The 26,712-nt window shown below is 40.4% G+C and overlaps 1 protein-coding gene across 3 annotated transcripts in view; it reads left to right on the forward strand.

Annotated features, from left to right (window-relative positions):
- SIPA1L2 (signal induced proliferation associated 1 like 2) overlaps positions 1 to 26,712 on the forward strand; it is a 601,890-nt gene that overhangs the window by 246,441 nt on the left and 328,737 nt on the right. For 2 of the 3 annotated variants that reach the window (XM_082249126.1, XM_082249125.1), the window contains exons 10-11: positions 15,615 to 15,872; positions 24,828 to 24,980. In XM_082249126.1, coding sequence (XP_082105252.1) covers positions 15,615 to 15,872; positions 24,828 to 24,980 — 411 coding nt within the window. The remainder of the gene's footprint in view (positions 1 to 15,614; positions 15,873 to 24,827; positions 24,981 to 26,712) is intronic. The other variant, XM_082249127.1, reaches the window with a different exon arrangement.

Below are 26,712 nucleotides of genomic sequence, written 5' to 3' on the forward strand. Positions count from 1 at the left end.
GTACAAGTAGTGATATTTATATATTTAATTTTTCCTCTGTAATATAATTGCAGTTGCCTGCTAGTGAGTGTCAGGCCCACAGACTGTACTGTGCCCACTGCAAATGGACTGTTTGCGGTTGTTTGCGGTGCGTTAAACGGGGAGTTTGGCCTGTCAGAGTTTGGTCTGTCACTGTGAAGCAGGCGTAACCCTTACACTACCTGATCAATACAACATCATACCTGATCGTATTCACACACTGGATGATTTAAAGCACGTTATTCCAAACAATTTAGGAATGTTAGGTGATTTATGCCCTTTATGGATTAAAATTTGACTCTGCGTCAACTACGTAATTTTACATGGGAGTTTTGCCACGGATCCCCCTTCCGGCATGCCACAGTCCAGGTGTTAGTCCCCTTGAAACAACTTTTCCATCACTATTGTGGCCAAAAAGAGTCCCTGTGGGTTTTAAAATTCGCCTGCCTATTGAAGTCTATGGCGGTTCGCCCGGTTCGCCCGTTCGCGAACATTTACGGAAGTTCATGTTCGCTGTTCGCGAACATAAAATTTTATGTTTGCGACATCTCTAATGGTGGTAGGTTAATCTCCTGTATGAATTTGCCATAGGTTGGCTCCTGTATGAATTTGCCATAGTATGTGTATGTATGAATGTGAGTACGGGACCTTAGATTGTAAACTCTTTGAGGGCAGGGACTGATGTGAATATACAATATATATTTAAAGCACAGCGTAAATTGACAGCGCTATGTAAGTACCTGAAATAAATAAATATAGAAGTTATAAGCTTTTAGTGGCTCCAAATCAATTAGTTTATGAAACAGGCCCTTCTGCCTCAATGTAAATCTTAACAGAATAAGGGAACACATAAAAATAAGAATCACTTGGTCTTTGATCGGAAATCTGGGAAACAGGTATCTATTTAGCTATTTGAGTTTTCTAGGTTTTCTAGGTTACCACCTTATGTTTATGCCACTGGTGTCAACTAATATTACTGTTGAATGACTGACGTACCATACTAAATTATCAGTACTGAACAGAGTCCATGAAACTAGCAGGCTAGGGAAGGCCAGGGCTTAGCACAGCTTTAGCAAAGGCAGTGTTCAAAGTGAAAGTAGACAGATAGAAATCCAAAATCAGGCCAGGTAAAAGATATTTGAACAGATTCACTGACGTACAACTAGAATATAGAACTAGAAAATCCCCCAGTGCACCAGAAGAAACTTTTTTGGCTTAGAAACCAGCGCTGTATGCTAAGCAGAATTTAAGTTTCATCAAAGACAAAGTAATGGTGCAGGTGCTTTCCCTGAGAAACAACCAAGCCAAAGGAGAAAGAGATCTGCAATAGATTCAGCTTTGGAAACAGAAAAACCTTGACTCTTTTTGGAAAGTGAACAGGAACTACTAATCCTTCAGTGTTGTTTTTAGGAATCCTCAGTGTTGCTGCAAAAGTCTGAATAACTGCAGTGGTATAGTCTGATATCCCCAAGGATAAAACAGAGGGATGTTAACATGTGAATGTGGTATAAGATCTGGTCCTGAAATGGGAAATCTCTCCAGAGTCCTGGACAACAGTTAAAGTATATGTGAAACCAAAGATGTAACTAGAACCTTCAGGGCCTCGGTGCAAGAAACCATAAAGGGCCCCCTTACCCCCCCTGCCATCCGAGCCCTGTGTTTCCAATTTTGGGAGGGCGTCCATGGACATTTTTCCAGAACCCTGCCTCCCGCGTGCCCCCTTTGGACACAGCTGACTACAGATCACGGTAAAGGGCCAATTACAGCGGATCTGCTGGTCACATGTAAACATACTTGCCAGTTATTGGCAATCCTTTCCTCCTACACTGTGTCTGTGTGAGGAAAGGAGAGCCATTAACCAGGAAAATTGTCAGTTCATTGTTTACACTGATAATCAAAGCACTGATCATCAGTGCCCTGATTATTAGTGCAGCCCCATCAGTGCCTATCAGTACATCCTATCAGTGTTGTCTATCGGTGCCGCCTATCAGTGCTCATCAGTGCCTATCAGTGCAGCCTATCAGTACTGCCTATCAGTACTGCCTATCAGTGCTCATCAATGCTGCCTATCAGTGCCACTTATCAGTGCTCATCAATGCCGCCTATCAGTGCTGCCTATCAGTGCCACCTATCAGTGCTCATCAGTGCCCCCTATCAGTGCCGTCTATGAGCGTTGCCTATCAGTGCCTCCCCAGCAGGACTCTGACCTGAGAGCATCTCTCTTATACAGCTCAGAGCCTGCACTGACAGCTCCCCCTCCCTCCTTCCTTGCATGGATGGATGGAGCCAAATGCCAGGGCTCAGTTGCAAGTGTGACCCTTGCGACCCTGGTAGTTCCACCACTGTGTGAACCCTCACATTGTAAAACAACCTGTTCAGTTTAACCGCTTCCATACAGAGCAGTTAGACCCCCTTCCTGCCCAGACCAATTTTCAGCTTTCAGCACTCTCACACTTTGAATGACAATTGCTCAGTCATGCTACACTGTAACCAAACAAAATTTTTATCATTTTTTTCACACAAATAGAGCTTTATTTTGGTGGTATTTGATCACAACTGGGGTTTTTTTTTTCCGTGATATAAGCAAAAAAAGAGCAAAAATTTTGCAAAAAAAACACTTTTTTTTAGTTTCTATTATAAAATTTTGCAAAAAATTAATTTTTCTTCATACATTTGGGCCAAAATTTATACTGCTACATATCTCTGGTAAAATTAACCCAAATTAGTGTATATTATTTAGTCTGTGTGAAAGTTATTGAGTCTAGAAGCTATGGTACCAATTACTGAAAATTGATCACACCAGATGTACTGATGGCCTATCTCCTTTCTTGAGGCCCTGAAATGTCAGGACAGTACAAATACCCCCCAAATGACCCTTTTTTGTAAAGTAGACAGTCCAAGGTATTTAGTAAGAGGCATGGTGAGTTTTTTGAAGTTATAATTTTTTCCCACAATTCTTGGGAAAATGAAGAAAACATTTTTTTTTCTTTTTTTTTCCCAAAATGTTGTCAATTTATAAGCTATTTCTAACACATAGCATGTACACAGCAAAAATGACACCCCAAAATTAATTCTGCTGCTCCTTCTGAGTATGGTGATACCACATGTGTGAGACTTTTACACAGCCTGGCCACAAAAAGAGACTCCACGTCCAAGTAACACCATAAGGCGTTTTAGGAGCATAAATACACATAAAACTTTCTTACTACCTATCACACTTTTCAAGGCCCTAGAGCACCAATACAATGGAAAAGTCCACAAAATGACCCCATTTTGGAAAGCAAACACTCCAACGTATATTCTATGAGGCATTATGGGTCCTTTGAACATGTCATTTTTTTCCACAAGTTTTTGGAAAATGTGGGAAAAAAATAAAAACTTTTTTTTTACACAAAGTTGTAAATTTATAGAATATTCCTAACACATAGCATGTACATAGCAAAAATGACACCCCAAAATACATTCTGCCACTCCTCCTGAGTATGGCAATACCACATGTGTGAGACTTTTTCACAGTCTAGCCATATAGAGGGGCCTAAACATCCAAGGAGCATCATCATGCATCCTAGCCACTTGCCTAGGCCTATTTTTGACATTTGGTGTTTACAAGCTAAAATCAGTTGTTTTTGCTAGAAAACTACTTAGAACCCCAAAACATTATATATTTTTTTTTAGCAGAGACCCTAGAGAATAAAATGGAGATTATTGCAATATTTTTTATCACACCGTATTTGCGCAGCGGTCTTCCAAACGCAATTTTTTGGGAAAAAAATCACTTTTTTTAATTAAAAAATAAGAAAACAGTAAAGTTAGCCCAATTGTTTTCCATAATGTGAAAGATAATGTTACGCCGAGTAAATAGATACCCAACATGTCATGCTTCAAAATTGCGCACGCTCACAGAATGGTGACAAACTTTGGTACTTAAAAATCCCACTAGGCGACATTTTAAAAATTTCTACAGGTTGCTATCTTAGAGTTACAGAGGAGGTCTAGGTCTCAAATTATTGCTCTTGCTCTAACGATCGCGACGATACCTCACATGTGTAGTTTGAACACTGTTTACATATGTGGGCGGGGTTTCCGTATGCGTTCGCTTCTGCGCGCGAGCTCGCGGGGACAGGGCGCTTTAATTTTTTTTTTTTTTTACTATTTATTTTATTTATTATTTTTTATTTTTTACACTGTTTTTTTAAAAAAAAAAAAATGATCATTTTTATTTCTATTACAAGAAATGTAAACATTACTTGTAATAGAAAAAGGCACGACAGGACCTCTTTTTTGTGAGATCTGGGGTCAAAAAGTCCTCAGATCTCACAAGTACACTAAAAGATAGAAAAAATAAAAAAAAAAAAATAAAAAAAAAATTAAATAAAATGAAAAAAAAAAAGGGACCTTTAAACTGGTTGCTAGGCAATGACGTTTGCCGTAGCTCCGGTCCTCCAAGACCATAGAGTCAAGTGAGGGCAAGCTTGCCCTCACTCGACATCCTGTCTGTGAGGATCTGGGACCGGATCGTTTTCCCCGCTGCCGGCGGGTCCGGTAAACGGGGAAAAGGACCAGAATGCAGCGGGAGGGGGGGGGGGCACCTCTTCCGCCACCCCGGAAGGGTGATCCCGCGGCGAATCCGCCACTGGGACCACCCTTATCGGAAAGCCAACCGTCCACCGTTTAAAAAAATACCAGGGTTATGGCAGCTATCTGCTGCCATAACACCGGTATTTAGGTTTAAACGGAGGACGTATATAAACCTTTTTGGACTTGGACATGGTGGCTGTATGAAGGGTGACAGGTACTCGGGTACTTTGCTGGGCAGGTGACAGGTACTCTGGTACTGATGAGCAAGTGGCAGGTACTTGAGTACTCCGATAGGCAGGTGACAGGTACTCGGGTACTCTTATGGGCAGGTGACAGGCAGGTGATAGGTACTGATGAGTAGTACTGATACTGATAGGTGATACAGATACTGTACTGATGATGGGTACGGATGATCAGTACTGATACTAATAGGTGATAGGTACTGATGGGTACTGATGAGTAGTGATGGGTAATGATGAGCAGGTGGCAAGTACTCGGGTACTTCAGGTGTCAGGTACTCTGATGAGCAGGTGGAAGGTACTCGGGTACTCTGTTGGGTAGGTGACAGGTACTTGGGTACTCTGATGGGTAGGTGACAGGTACTCGGGTACTCCGATGACGGGTACTCAAAGTACCAGAGTACCTGTCGTCAGAGTACCCGAGTACCTGTCATCAGAGTACCCGAGTACCCATCATCAGAGTATCCGAGTACCCGTCATCAGCGTACCCGAGTACCTGTCATCAGCGTACCCGAGTACCTGTCATCAGAGTACCCGAGTACCTGTCATCAGAGTACCCGAGTACCTGTCATCAGAGTACCCGAGTACCCATCATCAGAGTACCCGAGTACCTGTCACCAGCCCATCAGAGTACCTGTCATCAGAGTACCCGAGTACCTGTCACCAGCCCATCAGAGTACCTGTCATCAGAGTACCCGAGTACCTGTCATCAGAGTACCTGAGTACCTGTCATCAGAGTACCCGAGTATGTGTCATCAGCCCATCAGAGTACCCGAGTACCTGTCATCAGAGTACCTGATGGGCTGGTGACAGGTACTCGGGTACTTTGATGGGCTAGTGACAGGTGCTCTTTATTGGGGGGGGCAATAAGTGTGTTTGGGGTGCACTGTACTTGGTAACTAGCTGTTACCACACTCTCTTCCTCACACAGGATCAGTGTGTGAGGAGGAGAACACGGTGACAGCTAGTTACCGTGTTCTCTGATGACATTTGTGACCGGCTGTGATTGGACACAGCCGGTCACGTGGTAAAGAGCCAATTTCATTGGCTCTTTACCTAGATCGGGGATCGACTCTGTCCGAGGGACGAGCCTCGTCCCCGATCGCCGCGCTGCGCGCCCCCGGGGGCGCACATTAAGGAAGGAACGAGCGGCTCGCGCTGGAGCCGCTCATGTGATCGGCTGTGATTGACACAGCCGATCACGTGGTAAACAGCCAATTTCATTGGCTGTTTACCTGGATCGGGGTTGGGCTCAGTCCGAGGGACGAGCCTCACCCCCGATCGCCGCGCTGCGCGCCCCCGGGGGCGCGCAGTAGCGGGGAGATCCGGGCGCCGTCATATGACGTCCGCCTGGATCGAGAAAGGATTTGTGCCGACGTCATTTGACATGACGCGGTACGGAAGGGGTTAAAAAAGAAATGAATAGCAAAATATTTGTTAGTAGAAATTAGAAACCTTATAAATATCACATAATCTCTGTTCTCAGCTGCATATGGAGCTCAGGGAGGATAAACAGCAGTACACTGGTCTTCCCAATGAATGGCTGTGCGGGGACATGTCAGGACAAGTCTGATCATTGGAGGAGAGCAGGCTGAGTTCCCAGCACAGCGAGAGAACTGACCATGCTGTGCTCTCATGTCTACTGTGTTCAGTTTTTAATAGGAAAGCAGTGGGACTGGCAGAAATGCCAGGGATTTCACTCATGAAAAGAGAACAAGACTTTTTTAACATCTTGCTTTTTGTAAACACACAGTACAAATTGTCACATTTACTAAGGGTTCACTGACAGATTAATCTATCATTAGCCACAACGTAAAGGTAGTGGTTCTAACCACAAGAAGCACAAACAGGGAATCATAAATCCTTAGATGTTTTATGAAGGCTTCTTTAATACTTTGCAGCCTTTTATTGATTATGGCTGGCTGTGACAAGCTAGCATGACCCACTGATAGCATCTGCTGTTTGTCAATAATTGGGTTTAATTTAGTCTAAATGGATTTGATATTATAAAACAATACACTTACAATTTCATAGTGTAGCAGTTTTTTTTACAAAATTTTAGTTAGGCCACCGGAAGTTAATTCTATCATATAAAAACTGAAGTTTCATGTCTGTCGCTATCACTGCTGTCATTGAAAATGCCACATCTTTCTTCTCACTTTTTCAAATATTTGTTGAGAAATAGAGTGCCATGATGTATCATAGCATTAGCTGGTAAAATAAATCTGTGACATTAGGGAGGTGTGAATTCTCTTCTCTGCAATTGCAATGTCAGACTGTGTTACTGATCTTCCATTTTCTTTTTCTACAATTGAGACTGAAAACTCTTGATTTCCTAGAAAATCCTATTTGCATTTTAGAAATTTTAGACATTTTAACTATACTGTATATGTAAGTGAGTAACACAGATGAGAACTAGCATTTTACAGGTAAAATTCAAATTACAAATGAATGCAGTTTTTGATTTATCAGTACATCATTAAATCATTATTAATTTATTTTTACATTCAAGCAGTATAAGTGCCTGAACACAACCTGCAACTTTCACTTAGAAGCCACTGTACTACACAAGCTCAGACAATGAGAGGGAGAAACAGTTCAAGAAGTCAATCATTTGTGCTGTATTGGTTATGTGCAAACAAGGGACATGCTGATAGGAAGAGGGAACAGAATGGCAGATAGATCAGAACATCAGTTTACTGCTCCTTTTTTCACTGTCCAGTCACAGATCAGGGGTGGGACAAGACCTTTTTGTTTAAATGAACTACTATACAGTAAAGAAAATCCAGATTGCCTACCTGGTGGACATGGCTTTACTGTTTGGCTGTGTAAATCTCAGAACTTTATGAAAAGAAAATCAACTCCTTTAGCAGGTAGAACAGCTTATATTATTATTATTATTTTTTTTTTACAGGATTTATATAGCCCCAACAGTTTGCGCAGTGCTTTACAATATAAAAGGGAGGCAGTACAGTTACAATACAATATAAGAATTAGGAGGGTCCGGCGCAAAAGCTTACACTCTGGTACAAAAGGTTGCAACTGTGAGGAATGAGCAGATGGAAGTGATAAAAGATTAGTTGGAGGCATAATAGGCTTCCCTGAAGAGATGAGTATTCAGGGATCGCCTGAAGGAAGCCAGTGTAGGAGATAGCTGGACAGATTGAGGTAGAGAGTTCCAGAGAATGTGAGGCTCTGGAGAAGTCCTGGAGACAAGCATGGAAGGAGGACAGAAGGGAACTTGAGAGTAGGAGGTCTTGAAAGGAGTGAAGAGGATGGTTTGGGTGATATTTGGAGACAAGTTTGGTGATGTAGCGTGGAGCAGAGTTGTGAATGGCTTTGTATGTTGTTGTTAGTATTTTGAATTTAATTTGCTGGGCGATCGAAAGCCAGTGTATGGATTGTTGAAAAAATAGGTGCGCTAAACAAGAGTGCTATAATGAATTAACATACTGCATACAGCATAACTGTGTGTGGAAACAAAACAAAATAAATCCAATAGGTGAATGTGATCCAATCAAAAAGAATGAAAACCAATAGAGGTTCAAAGACCAATAATAGTCCACAAAGTCCAAATAATTGTGATCTTCACCATGTGACTCAATATAAAAGATGAGGTGTTGGAAATCAACTTCTAGTGATATCCGCTAACTCACTTCCACTGCAGCCGGGCATAGGCGTTTCATACAGGCTACCCTTTCGCTGTCTCCTTGCAACATACATGTAAGTGCAACACCTCTTTTTTTGAATAAAATATCGGGGGTATCACACTATTGTCTGCTCCTTTATTCCTCGCATGATAACTCGGGGTAGTGGAAGTGAGTTAGGGGACTTGCATGGTTGCGGAGGCAATTCCAGATATCCAGCCAGCCGAGGGGACATCCATTTAGGAGAATTCTTCCTACACTAAGTTATACACCATCTGGTAAGAGGCCCCTTTGTGCCATCCAACGGGGTGGAATTGCAGTGGAAGTTTTCCTCCTCTCCAACTGGCTATATTGAGTCTTTATCTGCACCTTACCAATTTCCATCTGGTAAGGAGCAAAGCCTGTCGGTGGTGGGAGTCACTTTATATATCACTTGAATATCACTAGAAGTTGATTTCCAACACCTCATCTTTTATATTGTCACATGGTGAAGATCACAATTATTTGGACTTTGTGGACTATTATTGGTCTTTGAACCTCTATTGGTTTTCATTCTTTTTGATTGGATCACATTCACCTATTGGATTTATTTTGTTTTGTTTCCACACACACAGTTATGCTGCACTTATCACTGTATTTTTATTGTGATTTATTGTTTGCATATGTGCCAGTATGTTAATTCATTATAGCACTCTTGTTTAGCGCACCTATTTTTTCAACATTCATTCTCACTAGGTTTAGTTCAGGTAGCAGCTTTACCCTTATCAGTGCACCCACACCTATATCAGTGTATGGATTGGCAGAGAGGGTTGGCAGACACTGAGTGGTTGGGAAGGTAGATGAGTTTGGCAGCAGCATCCATGATAGACTGAAGAGGGGATAGCCTATGGAGAGGTAGGCCTATGAGTATTGAATGGTCAAGGCGAGAGATAACAAGGGAGTGAATGAGTAGCTTTGTGGTTTCATTAGTTTAAAAGGAGCAAATTTTAGAGATGCTATGGAGGTGAAGTCTAAAAGCTTTTTACAACGATTGGATTTTGGGCTGAAAGGACAGGTCAGAGTCTAGGATTACACCTAGTACCCTGGCATGAGGTGAGGGACTGATGGTTGCATTATTGACCTTGTTGGAAAAGTCATGGAGTGGGGCACAGGCAGGGGGGATATTATTAGCTCAGTTTCAGAGAGATTTAGTTTATGGAAGTGGTGCCACATCCATGCTGAAATGTCAGTTAGTAATGCGAGATGAGACTAAAGGAGTGAGATAAGGAGTAGAGAGATAGATTTGGGTGTCATCTGCATAGAGGATTTGGGTGTCATCGACATAGAGATGGTATTAGAAGCCGTGGGAGGTTATGAAGTGACCAAGGCAGGAGGTGTAGATGGAGAAGAGAATGGGTTCAAGGACAGAGCCTTGGGGGACTCCTACAGAAAGAGGAAATGGAGAGGAGGAGACAGAGATGTAGGTAACACTGAAGAAGCGCTGTGATAGGGAGGAGAACCAGGATAGAGTAGAATCTTGGAGACCAAGTGAACAGAGTTTATTGAGAAGGAGCTGGTGGTCAACAGAATCAAAGGCTGCAGAGAGGTCAAGTAGTAGGAGTTATGTATTTTATCTGTGTTTTTAGCAGTTTGCCTAGAGTTCAGCTTTAAGAACATCCCCTTCCCTTTCTTTGAAAATGTTTAAAATATTTTGGTGTATTTATTGACTCCTGTGAGGTTGTGTTTGAGTAGCCTGAAAAATTGTATTTCTCTGCTTTGCAGATTTTGTCTGCAAGTAATTGTTTGTGGGCAGGGAAGGTGTGAGAGTAAATTTTGTTCTTAGTCATCTTTATGTGTGTCAGCACATAGTGTGTCAGCAACATGACTCACACATCAACATTGGCACTGTTTTAAAAAAAGAGACCTTTTACCAGGTTTAAATGTGTATAGTACACTGACAAACCATTGTGATATTGTGTTCTGAGCTTCTCTGATGTAAAGTTTTAACAGATTTAAGCCTTTATAGAGGATTACAAAGTTTCAGTGGGGTGGAATTTAAGGGGTGTAATACATTTATTGCCCCCTTCCATCACAAGCCGGGTACACCCGTACCAAAAATCAGCTGGTTTGGCAGGAACCAGACAACTTTCGGTCTCCTATCTGTTGAACAGAAGCCAGTCTAATAATCAGCTTCTGTCGAATGGTCGTGCTGTAAAACCAGCATTCGATCAGCGCTTGCAGCCAATTGCTGAACTGTGCGTGTATTACCTGCTTAAAGTGTTACTAAACCCAGGACCCTGTATTCACTATATCTGGTCTCCCACAGCACACAGAGCATGGAAATGCAATTATTTTAGTAAATATAAACTGCCAATTACCTTTTCTAATCAGCAGTATATAGCAGTCTTGTGACTTCTATCAGTGTCTGGTTAAAGCTTGTAGGAGGAGTTTTCATTCTACTGTGACTGTCCTATGAGGCTGCAGGAGCCCTGGCCCTCCGTCTGGACAGTGCTGATTGGCCTCCCAAGAAAAAAAAAAAAACTCTAGCAATACACAGCAAACTGAGCATGTGTAGAGTCCCCCAAGGCTCTGTTCTATCAGGAGATGGATTGGGGACTGTGGAAGAAGGGGAGGATCAGAGAGGACAGGCTCAAACAGCCTTTTTACACAATGTACAGGATTAACCCCATAGGTTCCACAGTGAGTATAACCAGCATGCTTTACTGCATATACAGTCAGATTTTACTGTTGTGGGTTCAGTAACATTTTAAGTGTTTAGGATGAGGCAGTTAATATTACTGTGATTGTGTGTAAAATGTTTTTGTGCTTTTTTATTCCTGAAAATATACAGTATCTGTAAATGGCTAAAACACGATTTCTCATCTAGGGTTTCTTTCAGAGGTTGCTAGGGGTTCTTTGAGCAAAGAGCAATTTCTGCCTCTTAGATATGTTTCCACTGACACCAATGATGTTTTTAGCTATCTACAGTTCATTGCGAAAGTATTCGGCCCCCTTGAACTTTTCGACCTTTTGCCACATTTCAGGCTTCAAACATAAAGATATAAAACTGTTTTTTTGAAGAATCAACAACAAGTGGGACACAATCATGAAGTGGAACGAAATTTATTGGATATTTCAAACTTTGTTAACAAAAAAAAAAACTGAAAAATTGGGCGTGCAAAATTATTCAGCCCCTTTACTTTCAGTGCAGCAAACTCTCTCCAGAAGTTCAGTGAGGATCTCTGAATGATCCAATGTTGACCTAAATGATTAATGATGATAAATAGAATCCACCTGTGTGTAATCAAGTCTCCGTATAAATGCACCTGCACTGTGATAGTCTCAGAGGTCCGTTTAAAGCGCAGAGAGCATCATGAAGAACAAGGAACACGCCAGGCAGGTCCGAGATACTGTTGTGGAGAAGTTTAAAGCCGGATTTGGATACAAAGAGATTTCCCAAGCTTTAAACATCCCAAGGAGCACTGTGCAAGCAATAATATTGAAATGGAAGGAGTATCAGACCACTGCAAATCTACGAAGACCTGGCCGTCCCTCTAAACTTTCAGCTCATACAAGGAGAAGACTGATCAGAGATGTAGCAAAGAGGCCCATGATCATTTGGATGAACTGCAGAGATCTACAGCTGAGGTGGGAGACTGTCCATAAGACAACAATCAATTGTATACTGCACAAATCTGGCCTTTATGGAAGAGTGGCAAGAAGAAAGCCATTTCTTAAAGATATCCATAAAAAGTGTCGTTTAAAGTTTGCCACAAGCCACCTGGGAGACACACCAAACATGTGGAAGAAGGTGCTCTGGTCAGATGAAACCAAAATCGAACTTTTTGGCAACAATGCAAAACGTTACAGTATGTTTGACGTAAAAGCAACACAGCTCATCACCCTGAACACACCATCCCCACTGTCAAACATGGTGGTAGCAGCATCATGGTTTGGGCCTGCTTTTCTTCAGCAGGGACAGGGAAGATGGTTAAAATTGATGGGAAGATGGATGGAGCCAAATACAGGACCATTCTGGAAGAAAACCTGATGGAGTCTGCAAAAGACCTGAGACTGGGACGGAGATTTGTCTTCCAACAAGACAATGATTCAAAACATAAAGCAAAATCTACAATGGAATGGTTCACAAATAAACATATCCAGGTGTTGGGTTGGCCAAGTCAAAGTCCAGACCTGAATCCAATCGAGAATCTGTGGAAAGAACTGAAAACTGCTGTTCACAAACGCTCTCCATCCAACCTCACTGAGCTTGAGCTGTTTTGCAAGGAGGAATGGGCAAAAATTTCAGTCTGTCGATGTGCAAAACTGATAGAGACATACCCCAAGCGACTTACAGCTGTAATCGCAGCAAAAGGTGGCGCTACAAAGTATTAACTTAAGGGGGCTGAATAATTTTGCACGCCCAATTTTTCAGTTTTTTATTTGTTAAAAAAGTTTGAAATATCCAATAAATTTCGTTCCACTTCATGATTGTGTCCCACTTGTTGATTCTTCAAAAAAAATTACAGTTTTATATCCTTATGTTTGAAGCCTGAAATGTGGCAAAAGGTCGAAAAGTTCAAGGGGGGCGAATACTTTCGCAATGCACTGTATAAAGGGGTAATTCTTCCCAATGACACAAGTGTAAGGAGAATTCTTCCCACTGACCACCTCACTATGTATCATGAGACCAGAAAGTTATATCAAGGATTCCTGCATGCTGAAAAGGTTGAGAAATGCTGCCCTAAAATGTGTATGTAACTTAGTATTTGTTAATTTTCATGATGCCATAGTCTTTATGTAAGCGTGTACATGAGGCATCTATCACAGAATGATGCTTTAAAGTTACATCACATACTTTGGTCAAACAGTTGCTCCATATTCCTATGTGTAGGTCCAGATGTGGCTCTTCTATGCAGCCTTTGCTGTCAGGCACTTTTTAGTAAAATTCTGTGGAAAGGTAGGTACCCGTGAGCACAAATATTACAACTCTATTTGGCAACAGCCATATCCATGTTTTATTTAAAAAAGTGCCCCACCTAAATCAATACAGTGGACAGCAAATGTCCCTGATCCTTTTCAGATCTGATAATATGTTAAGCTAAAATCATTGTTCTATACATTTTGTGGTTGAAACCTAATTATTAAAAACCTAAATATTAAAAACAACATGTATTACCTTACAAGTATCTTATGACTAAGATTTACTGAGGCTAGTGCACACAGAATCTGGTGGTAGCTGTGCATGGTAACCAATCAGCTTCTAGGTTTAGGGCTCCATTCACACTTGTGCGACTTGTCATGCCACTTTGGACACATAAAGTTGAATGACAAGTCACAGCCCATTTTTTTAATGGCACCCGTTCAATCTGTGCAACCTAAAGTTGCAGCGACTTTGCCAAGGTGTCTGCACTACTTTGATGCAATTTTTGATGCGTCTTAATGCCAAATATTGTAAGTCGGACCAAGGTCGCGCTCCAAAGTGGCATCAAAGTCGCGCAAGTGTGAATGGAGCCATAGTATAAAAGCTTGATTAAATAAGCTAAAGTTAGAAACTGATTGGTTACTATGCACCAGATTCTGTGTGAACCGATTTTAGTAAATTGCCCCTGTAAGCCTAGTACACATGGGCCAAACTTCAGATGGCATCGGCTGGTTCAATAGAAACCAGTCGACATTTGGCCTGTGTGTACGGCAGCTGGTCTATGAGAACCTGCTGTTTGGCCGGCTTCTGTCAAAGGGGCATGACTGAAAAAGGTTTTCCGACCGTCTCCCGATCAGAGTTCTCAGCCAATGGCTGAAAGGGCTGACCAGAGTGTTCTGGCGGGGGGACTGTCCTCCCGTCAGAGCACAATAACACAGAAGGGGAGATCACTGTACTAACATTGGATTGTTAGTACAGTGGCTCCAACCACTTATTTTGGGTGCACTGCAGCCTATTTAACCACTTCTGGACCGGAAAGTTTTCCCCTTAATGACCAGGCCATTTTTTGCGATTCAGCACTGCATTAACTGACAATTGCACGGTCGTGCACACTGTACCTAAATAAAATTGTTGTTCTTTTTTTCCCCACAAATAGAGCTTTTGGTGGTAATTGATCACCTCTGCGATTTTTATTTTTTGCGCTATAAACAAAAAAAGAGCGACAATTCTGGGAAAAAAAACAATATTTTTCACTTTCTGCTATAAAACATTCCCAATAAAAACAATTTAAAAATCAAATTTTTTCATCATTTTAGGTCAGTATGTATGCTGCTAAATATTTTTAGTTAAAAAAAATGCCAATTTTTATTTATTTATTTATTTTTTTACTAGTAATGGCAGCAATCAGGGATTTTTAGCGGGGCTGCGACATTGCAATGGACAGATCGGAGACACCTAACTGACATTTTTTACTTTTTTGGGGGGACCAGTGACATTACTACAGTAATCAGTGCTAAAAATATGCACTGTTACTGTACTAATGACACTGGCAGGGAAAGGGTTAACACCAGGGGCGATCAAAGGGTTAAATGTGTCCCTAGGGGGTGTTTTATAACTGTGTGGGGGATGTACTTAGGGAATGAACACAGAGATCTGTGTTCCTAAATAGGAGGTACACAGGAGCCCTGTGTTCATTGCTGACAGAACAGCTGTCTGCCATGTTTACAATGGCAGACTGCCTTTCTGTTTCCACGGGGAGCGATCGCGGGTGCCTGGTGGCAATCGCGGCCACAAGACCCTCAAGATCAGCTTCCCCTGTGGCGACATACAGTTACGTTGTTTCGCTGGAGAGAGCCAACCTGCCGCAGTATATGTACTGCTGGCGGTCGGCAAGTGATTAAAACAAATGCAATTCATGTAAAACACATGATAATGCACATTTATCGCACATGTATTAAGACAATGCTCCGATGTGAGCCAGCCATTAATCAGGCCTGTGGAACCTCCTCAACCCGTAAGAGCTTCACAATTTGAACACCTTGATCTTGGTTGTGCAGTAAGAACAGCTTTGATCAGCTAATTCTAGACCCTTTACCATTACGAGTATTGAATATTAACGTAAGCTTTTTTAAAATATGACTACCAAAATGAAGCTATATATTTTAGAAGAATAGTGAATTTTAAGGCTGCATTCAAAATCTTATCATCTTGTTTATTCTGATCACACAGGGGTTTTTCAGAACTTTGCCGAATGCCAGTTGTGGAATATAAAGTTGACAATGAAGGCACACCATGTGAATATAAAACTCCCTTCAGACGCAATACTACCTGGCACCGTGTACAGACTCCAGTCGGACAGCTTAATTCTTGTGCCTCACCAGTTTTAGGAAGTACTGACAGGCTGCAATGCCAGCAGTTTCTTCAGCAATCACAGCCTGGTATTCCTCGTAGCACCTCATTTGGCAGAAAGATGTCAGATAGTACAAGGTAATGTTTATTCAGTGTTGAATTTATAAACAATTTTTACCCAATTATTTTTAATAAAAATGCATTTCTGAGATCAGTGAATATGATCAATATTAAGTATTTATAAATTAAAAGGACTTGCAGTTTGTTTTGATTTTTCAAGTCCCTATAAAGTGTATCAAGCAACAAATGTTACTGTTGCCAGGGAACCGCATCCATGGCTGTACAAAAAATTTAATATATAAAAAAAAAAAAATTCTGTGCTGCTATGTCCTATTAAGGTGCTTATTCAAAACTAAGTAGAAACTCACATTTTATGCCATTCAACATAGCAACGATCATATAAAAAAAAATGAGTGCAGCATTACTCCAGTGAAAAATAAATAAATTATCAGCCAACTTTTGAAAAATATTAAAATATAGTGTAAATATTTAAATTAAACAAATTTGTTGTAACCCAAAGGTCTTTTGTGCTTACCCATAACATAAAACCACCACCCCTGAAGAAGTCACATGATTGTGACGAAACGCATTGGGCAGAGTCTGGGTGATGTCATCGTACATGAACCAGGAGGTGTTATAGATGACACCAGTGACCGTATAAATTAAGCTATTTACTTGTGTACACTGAGTAATAGCATACACTAAAATGTGAATGTGTTTTCATTTTTAATTGCTTTTAATAAATGTGTTTTAAACTGGTAAGCACTACATAGCGTTGCTTTGCTTTGAGTGATGATGGAGAAAAGTGGAGATTGCCTGGTACTTCTGGACCCCCAGGAAGGTGAAAAATGACTTCTATAATATACAGGCCCATAATTAAAGGTGTGAGCACATCCCGATTTGTAAGCACTGTTGGTGAAAGAACTGTGAATTAGAGACACAGAAAATATTTGGTGACACAAGGCACACAGAAGATTGTTTTTAGTTTACAACACAGGAAATGTTGTGGATGTTGTTGTTTTATGTTTTACAGATGGAGTAGCCCTTTACTCATTTTTTTTTTCTATTTAGATTGTTGGTTTGTTAAATGGCTTGCTGATTGGTGAAAGATTTTGATTACACATACATGGTTATATGGTAATTTTTTTTTTTTTACTGGAGTAGCGCTGCACTTTTTTTTTTTTCACGTATGCAATGCTGTACGATCAGAGCACAGGAGGATTTTATTAAACATCAATAGCACAAATCAGCCTTGGGACCAATATACCTAGTAATACAACCTTCTGGTGTTTTGGACATCTGTCTACAGATCTTCTTTTTTATATTAGAAGGTGTTCATACCTCCCAAATAGAGCTTGAAAAAGAAAGACATGTTGCCCTAAATTACATGCAACACATAAAGTGGGAGTGGCTCCTTGCAATTAATATCGGGTGTGGCTTAAAGGGCATGGTTGAATGAAGCTGTTGCCTATTCACTGTATACATTGCACACATATGCCACAGCACTTGTGCCCAAAAAATACCCCTTATTTACTGTGCTACACATTAGAGTCTCATACACGTGCATCAACCTCAGCATAAACATCCTTTCAACGGCATACGCATTATCTAGTTCGTTTTTATAACGTAATGTAAAGTTAATACCTCATATTAAATCAAAATCTCAAAAAAATACAGCTGGTTTATGTTTCAATGTAACGGAAGAGCAGGCAGTTCCATATGCAAAGATCACCAAGGCTTTCCAGTCATGTTAGCCTGGCTCCCATTGCTTTTCCCAGCTTCCTAGAGGAAGAAATGTGATTAAATATACCACACATGTGTGCTGGTAAGACAGCAGTATTTATCACAAAGCAGTAAAAAAAAATGAACAAAAATAGATTACATCAGAGATTGTAGCCTGAGAGAGCATAAAGTGGATTAAATTGCCTACTCATTTTGAAATGTGCAGATATCTGCAGGGAAAGCTGTCTACTTTAATGAGCTTCCCTTTTACACTGTGGAGTATGATTGTACATTTGTGTTAAAGCTCAAGATCTCATGGATAAATTGCACAGGTAAATATATAACATTTTATGTGTGAGCATTGGTGCCAATACATAAAAATGATTATTTTACTGATTTTACCAGCTAGATGCTGTAATTGTGGGCTTGTGTGCAATATTCGTAAATGTGGTATCGTTCCCACAGCACAGCAAAGCACAGCTATGATCTACCCCCACATTGCACATTGCATAAAAAAAAAAAAGAGTTTGCTTAAAATATTTTTAATTGAATAGGTTGATTTATTAACAGTCTACTTGTTTGAACAATAGATTAGCGAGATTGTAAGAATTAATTAGTGTTTAACTCACTTGTTTGACTGAATTGATTATTTTGTTAAAATTGACCTTGACATCTGCAGCATCTATAACCTGCATAGTTGTATTCACCCCCATCCTTAATCACTGGGCCTAACATAAATAAAAAAAAAAAGGAAGAATGTTTTACCTTAGACTTGGCTTTGGCATTGGCCCCAGTTGCTTACCACCCCTGTTGCAGGTGACCTCTGATCATACTCCCCTAATAGTATTTTATAAGAGTTTACAAGCAAAGAGTCAAGTTCAGCTTCACTGTGTGGATGCAAGGCTTGCCCCCAGTCCACAGGGATTTTATATCCGATAGGGTCTTTCTAGATAGACCCTTCAGCCCATGGAAGTTCTAAGCGTGTTCCAGCTCCAGAAGAGTATCTGTGTGGCCTTCTTGAGACTGCGACTTTTGGTCTGAAACCCTTGTTTGTTATTTCTGAATTCAAACACCTGAGACAGGCATTTTTTTTGGTCACAGAAATCCTCTGCATTTAACTCATAGGGCTTGTTTCAATCCCTATTGATGCAGTGTGTTTTAATCCGCATTTGGAAGTTCAGCCTGCTGATTTAGTCCTTGAGTCTTTTAGCGCTTCCGCAGGTGCAACCACCTTTCAGCTGTACCCACAGTTTCAGGAATTCCTTTAATCAGACTGGAAACACCCTGAAGGGTTTGCCCACCTGAAGCTGTGTCGGATCATTTCCCCATTAAGAAGGGATTCACTAATGCCTCATTTCCACTGAGGGGTACGGTTCGGTTCAGTACGGTACGGTTCGGAACGGTACACATTGCGTTTCCACTGCCAATAGTACCCTTTCATGATAGGCGTGGTGTACCAGGAAAGCTGTGATAGACGATTCTCTGTCAACCAATCAAAGTTCTGCAGAGTGTAGCTCCACCCTGTTGGTACGGTACTAATGTGCTTGTTACCCCAACGAAAGGGTACCAAAAAGTGGTACGGTTCGGAATTAGGGTACCATTCATAATGGAAACGGCATAAATAGCGTACCGTACCGAACCAAACCGTACCAAAAAGCTCAGTGGAAACGAGCCATAATAGGTGGTCTTTGCACACTGTGGATGCTCCAGTGTTCCACATTAACAGAAGTACTGCTAGAAGGGTCAAAAGTATACATTCCTTTAAGGACTTCACTAATTGTAAGTTAAATTGCTTCCAAAATGTCAGTATGAGATTTAGCCTTCTGTCCTATGTTGACAGAAGCTCTGATCTGTCAAACCACATCAGAATGAATAGAAAGAATCCTTCCGCTGCTCAGGTGGGTCCCCACATTATGAAGTAGTTGGAGCAGATGCCTTGAACCATGTGCTTAAGCTGTGACAGCTTGGTACAAGCCTCTGAACTTCTGTTGGGAATAGGACTGATGTCTGTACAAATGCCTGGAGCACTCTGGATACATGTGTAGGACACTGATGAGATGTCAATCTTCCTTTCAAGGGACAACATCTCTTTGGTCTGGCTCTTGACACTGTCATTAGCAACACATTAGGGCACTCTAATATTCTCCTACCAGAGCACAGAAGATCTGCAGGAGGGTCATAGGAGCTAAATCCTTCTACCTAATCTGCCTCATCTGTGCACACTTACAGATCTTCTGAGGCTAACTCTCTCTCTCAGGCCATAGATCCAGAAGTTGAAGTTCTGCTTACTTCTCTGGCAAGCCTTTGGCATGAAGGTACTTCCCCACTTTTACTACTGGAAGAATGTTCACACACCTGGTTCGGTCTTTGGACATCAAGTCTCCTTTTAGTCAAGGCTTTTAGTTGCTCATGATACCTCCTATAGCTCACAAACAAATGACTTTTCTCCAAAATATGTTTTGTGTGCTTGTACACATACTGTAGCTGTGCTTTTACCCAAGCCTTATCTAATTCCTTGCACTCCAGGACACTGTTCTTGACTTGGTAGGAACCTAAAGTAAAGCTGTAATCAGGTAATTAGGTTTGTGTGGCTGGGAGGGCCTGTAACAAAATACCGGCACTATCCCCTATACAGATAGCATAATTTAAGGGCAAGTCCTCACATCTCCTCAAACCGAAGAGATTATGGGAAAAGGGAATCTTTAGGTACCAGAAAGAAGTTACACATAATACAATATATATATATATATATATATATATATATATATATATATATATATGTATGTATTAGAAAAAAAACAACAATGTAAGGCAAAAAACAACAATTTAAGGCATAAAATGGCTACATTTGTCTAGCCAATAGCCATCATGGTGGTGGATTGCTCCCTTTCTAGCTACATTGGAACCAGGGGTGTTTCTTCATGGTTCCCCTTTGGTCCAGTTTTTTGAATCCTTGTTGTTTAATCACATGTATTAGTCCCTATTTGGATGACATTACTCACCTCTTTTTAACTTCACCCATTCTGTCTTAGCACCTTTAAACCAGACCCAATTGAGTGTGTGTTTATTGGCGACTCTTCGTTGGTTTTAAAGACTATTGATATGTTTCTGGACATGCATTCCCCTGTTGGCTGCTGTTATGCAAGGGGTGATGAACTGGTGACATTGTTTGGTCAGTGTCTGAGTTATTAGACTTGTCAATATTGAAAAGTGGATCCTGAAGAAGCCCCCTATTTGGACGAAATTTGTTGATCCATATACAAGCCCGATTCCAAAAAAGTTGGGACACTGTACAAATTGTGAATAAAAACAGAATGCAATGATGTGGAAGTTTCAAATTTCAATATTTTATTCAGAATACAACATATATGACATAATGAGAAAATGTATAATTTTAAGGTAATAATAAGTTGATTTTAAATTTCATGGCATCAACACATCTCAAAAAAGTTGGGACAAGGCCATGTTTACCACTGTGTGGCATCCCCTCTTCTTTTTATAACAGTCTGCAAACATCTGGGGACTGAGGAGACAAGTTGCTCAAGTTTAGGAATAGGAATGTTGTCCCATTCTTGTCTAATACAGGCTTCTAGTTGCTCAACTGCCCTAGCTCTTCTTTGTCGCATCTTCCTCTTTACGATGCGCCAAATGTCTTCTATGGGTGAAAGATCTGGATTGCAGGCTGGCCATTTAAGTACCCGAATCCTTCTTCTACGCAGCCATGATGTTGTAATTGCTGCAGTATGTGTTCTGGCATTGTCATGTTGGAAAATGCAAGGTCTTCCCTGAAAGAGACGACGTCTGGATGGGAGCATATGTTGTTCTAGAACTTTGATATACCTTTCAGCATTGATGGTGCCTTTCCAGATGTTTAAGCTGCCCATGCCACACACACTCATGCAACCCCATACCATCAGAAATGCAGGCTTCTGAACTGAGCGCTGATAACAACTTGGGTTGTCCTTGTCCTCTTTAGTCTGGATGACATGGTGTCCCAGTTTTCCAAAAAGAACTTTAAATTTTGATTAGTCTGACCAGAGAACAGTTTTCCACTTTGCCACAGTCCATTTTAAATGAGCCTTGGCCCAGAGAAAACGCCTGCGCTTCCGGATCATGTTTAGATATGGCTTCTTTTTTGGCCCTTTAGAGTTTTAGCCTGCAACGGCGAATGTCACGGTGGATTGTGTTCACCGACAATGTTTTCTGGAAGTATTCCTGAGACCATGTTGTGATTTCCATTACAGAAGCATTCCTGTATGTGATGCAGTGCCGTCTAAGGGCCTGAAGATCACTGGCATCCAGTATGGTTTTCCAGCCTTGACCCTTATGCACAGAGATTGTTCCAGATTCTCTGAATCTTTGGATGATATTATGCACTGTAGATGATGATAACTTCAAACTCTTTGCAATTTTACTCTGAGAAACTCCTTTCTGATATTGCTCCACTATTTTTCGCCACAGCATTGGGGGAATTGGGAATCCTCTGCCCATCTTGACTTCTGAGAGACACTGCCTCTCTGAGAGGCTCTTTTTATACCCAATCATGTTGCCAATTGACCTAATAAGTTGCAAATTGGTCCTCCAGCTGTTCCTTATATGTACATTTAACTTTGCTGGGTTCTTATTGCTGCCTGTCCCAACTTTTTTGGACTGTGTAGCTCTCATGAAATCCAAAATGAGCCAATATTTGGCATGACATTTCAAAATGTCTCACTTTCAACATGTGATATGTTATCTATATTATATTGTGAATAAAATATAAGTTTATGAGATTTGTAGATTCATCCATTCTTTTTTTACTCACAATTTGTACAGTGTCCCAACTTTTTTGGAATTGGATTGTACATTGATTGCACAGAACGGTCATATTACATATTGACAGTATTGATCTAATATGTTTCTATTATATCACACCAATTAAAAATTATTTTTATAAACAAGATTTGTGTTTTTTTTTATATATTGCATTATGTGTTACTTCTTTTTGGCCCTAAAAATCCCCTTTTCCCATAATCTCTTTGGTTTGAAGAGATGTGGGGACTTGCCCTTAAATTATATTGCATTATGTGTTACTTCTTTTTGGCCCTAAAAATCCCCTTTTCCCATAATCTCTTTGGTTTGAAGAGATGTGGGGACTTGCCCTTAAATGATCCTGAAGCTGTACTCACTTGCTCTCCAGTGATGCAATGCCTTGGAGCTCTCTGCCGGCCGCTGTAATTTTCAGCCCAGCAGCTGTCCCGGCAGCTGTAATCTTCAGCCCCGGCAGCTTCCAGGTGTTGATACCTGGTCTTTTCCATTGGCCTGGTCAAGATGTCATTCCCACACATGTGTGGAAGTTCAGTCATCTTGGCATTGCCGAAATTCTACACAGAGCAGCTCATGTTCAAAAAAACACAAACATCATTTGTTATCATGAATCAGTTTAAAAGTTATTGGCAATTTTTCTACAGTAATGCAGTAATTCCAGTGGAGTAAAGGTTTCAAGTAATTCTATATATGACTAAGTGACTTTTGGCCCCAACACCTTCCCCAATATTGAAAGCATACGCAAAAAAGGGACAGTCTATATTATTAATCAATTAATAACACTAAAGAACAACCCCATGCATCTTTAAACAATGGAAGGGGGTCTTTAAAAGTACTGCTACTGAGACTGCTTTGAACCCAGGCCATTAGTTGTACCACTCAGGGGTCTAACTGCACCACAGTGCAAGATAGCTCTATGGAACCAACAGAAGGGACAGTCACCATACCATATCCTATAGAAATTACCTAAATCTTTTATTAGCTCTGCTCAAAAGCTCCCTTTATGCCAACCTGCTATGGTAACACCAACTTGTTAAACTTTTAAGGGCATGCAGAGCAGCTTACCCCTAGGACTCCTTTCTATTTGACTGTCTTCTCTTTCCCAGCAATCTTGCTCTTGCAGACTTTCCTTTGGTAGGACTAACAGCAACCAATCAGCTACATTCTACCCTCTATTTCTCTTACTTCCTCACTTCCTTAATCCTTTCTAGGCCTATTCTTCCTACCTCATTCCTACAGCCCCTCTCTGTTCCTTTGGAGCTTACTTGAAGGGGTAAACAATTAAAGTGATTGTTTAGGGCACTGCGTCACTTCAACTGACAATTGCGTGGTCGTGCGACGATGTACCCAAATAAAATGTATGTTCTTTTTTCCCACAAATAGAGCTTTCTTTTGGTGGTATTTGATCACCTCTGCGGTTTTTATTTTTTGCGCTATAAACAAAAAAAGAGAGCAATTTTGAAAAAAGCTATATTTTTTAATTTCTCTTATAAAATACATCCAATAAAAATTTAAAAAAATCTAATTTCTTTATCAATTTAGGCCAATATGTATTCTGCTACATATTTTGGTAAAAAAAAATCCCAATTGGTGTATATCGATTGGTTTGCGCAAAATTTATCGTGTCTACAAACTATGGAATATTTTTATGATTTTTATTTATTTATTTTTTTAGTATTAATGCCGGCGATCAGCAATTTTTAGCAGGACTGCGACATTGCGGTGGACAAATTGGACACCTAACTGACACTTTTGGTACTTTTTTTGGGACCCAGTAACATTATTACAATGATCAGTGCTAAAAATATGCACTGTTCCTGTACTAATGGAACAGGCAGGGAAGGGGGTTAACATCAGGGGCGATCAAAGGGTTATCTGGGTGCCTAGCTGTCGGAGCGGCGATCTGCCTTGTTTACATAGGCAGATTGCCTTTTTGCCTCTCCCGGGAAGGATCGCAGGTGTCCGGCGGACATCAAGTTCGCTGGACCCTGACGATTGGCACCCCCTGTGTCCAGTCAGCGTGCGCTCGTGCCTCCAGCAGCACGTGCATGCCCCCAGTGTCTATTGCACAAAATGACGTACAGGTATGTCGTTTCACCCAATAGAGCTGATCTGCCGCAGTACAAGTGTGGTAGGCAGTCAGCAAGTGGTTAACATATTTTTGATATATATTATTATTATTTACAGTATTTATATAGCGCCAACAGTTTGCACAGCGCTTTACAACATGAGGGCAGACAGTACATTATCAATACAATTCAATACAATACAGGAGGAATCAGAGGGCCCTGCTCAATAGAATTTACAATTAAAGGGGGGGGGGGGCAGTCAAGGAAAACAATATGGGTAATAACTATGGGGGATGAGCTGATGGCGAAAATGAAAGTACAGTACAGTTGTTAGGTGGAGGCAGGATAGAGAAGGGTTTTGGGGTTTTATGGCTTACTGCCCATCATTTAAAATGTAACTTACTAAGAAGGCAGTGTTTTTATTTATTAAATACAGGCCAATTCAAGATATTGAAAGTCCACAAATATCCCAGGGTGCTGTTATTGATCCAAACCAGCATTACAGAAGTTCCCCAAGTAACCAGTCTTCCTCCAGTGACCCAGGGCCTGTTGCAAGTGTTCAGTGGAGACATCATATAGGATTTGATGGGTAATATGCAATGCAGTGTTGTGTGAGTGTGCAAGTGTGTTGTGTATACCCCTTTGCTTATATGCTATATGTACTTCTTTTTTTTTTTTAATTTCTTTTTGTTCAGTTATATAAATTATTACACTATAGAGGTACATGTTTATAAAAAAAAAATACTTCAAACATTTCTGTGCATTAATCAAAACCCTGGCCTTGGTTTTGAAGAGCAGTACTAAACTCTGAATAACCCTGAATATTAGAAGACGTTAGAGTATTGCTTGCTTTCGGAAAGTGCTGTGTACTAGCCAGCTGTTCCTGTTCCCAGTGGCAACTGTTGTTTCATGTCTTTGTTGTGACTTAACCACCTAATTAGCATTCAGCATTGGTCTAAGCTCTAATTTAGTATGGATTCCTGTACCAGTCCTTGGATCTAAGCTGTTGACATTTAACCAGTTTAAATTATATATGCACATGCCTGCAGATGTATGTATACCTACTTTTGCACGTTTGTCTTCGTAGGAGCATGTGATGAAGTTTTCACATTTATTTGAACCTTATGCTTGCTAAGACTAGGCTGTCAGTAACACCCATAGGTCACACAATAAGGTGCTGAGAGCCAAACATATCCACTGCCGGGTGACTGCTGTCTTTTCTGATTGATACAATACATTCCTATATACTTTACAATAATACAATATATGTGTTGCGCTATATAAATAAAATGAATCCACGTGACTCATAAAAAGTGTTGAAACACAAAAAAATTTGAAAAAAGAAAATAAGATAGTTTTTTCATCAATTGGTTGTCACATCATTGGACTTCAGGTTTTTTGTTTTGTTTTTGTTTTTTTCACATTTTTTGGGGGTTTCAACACTTGAACTTTTTATGATTCACTTGGATTAATTTTATTTATATAGTGCAACACATATATTGTACTATTGTAGTTTTTTGTGAAAAATATCTCCCATTTGTGTTGCTGATATATATATATATATATACTTGTCAACAATTATTCACGAGTGCAGTATTGTTCTATCTATCTATCTATATATCTATCTTATTATATTATTATTATACAGGATTTATATAGCGCCAACAGTTTGCGCAGCGCTTTACAATGTGAGGGAAGACAATACAGTTACAATACAATTCAAAACAGGAGGAACTAGAGGGCCCTGCGTGTTAGAGCTTACAATATATATATATATATATATATATATATATATATATATATATATATATATATATATCTTAAATAATAGAAGATGCGATCCAATTGTTGTTCCAAATATCCTTTACTTCTGATCTTCATGCATTAATAAGTAAACATACATTTACAAGCGACTGTACAGTTTCGAACATGCATATGCCCTTCATCAAGCTGCATGTGTAGCATTAAGCCCCGTACACACGCACAGATTGTTGGCCGTAAATTGTCGGCCAATGTCCGATCGGCCGATTGTCGGCTTGTTAGTATGATGCTACCCACAACCAACTGCGATTTTTCGGCCGAAAAAAATCTGGTGTGCATGCTATAAAATTTTTGTTGGCCAACAAAAGAACGGCCAATTGTTCCTCAGTCAGTACAGATTTCGGCAGACAAAAATCAGACGAGCAAGACTGGGCATGCTCAGAGAAGAAAAAACACACGGAAAGTCAACCATCACATGACATCACTTCTGAAGTTGGTTTTTGTTGGCCAACAAAAGTCCAGTGCAAGTCTAGAGCACATTTCAACCAACAAACAACACT

This window comes from Pelophylax lessonae, assembly GCF_965119305.1.
Source record: "Pelophylax lessonae genome assembly, chromosome: 3".
Lineage (NCBI taxonomy): Eukaryota > Metazoa > Chordata > Amphibia > Anura > Ranidae > Pelophylax > Pelophylax lessonae.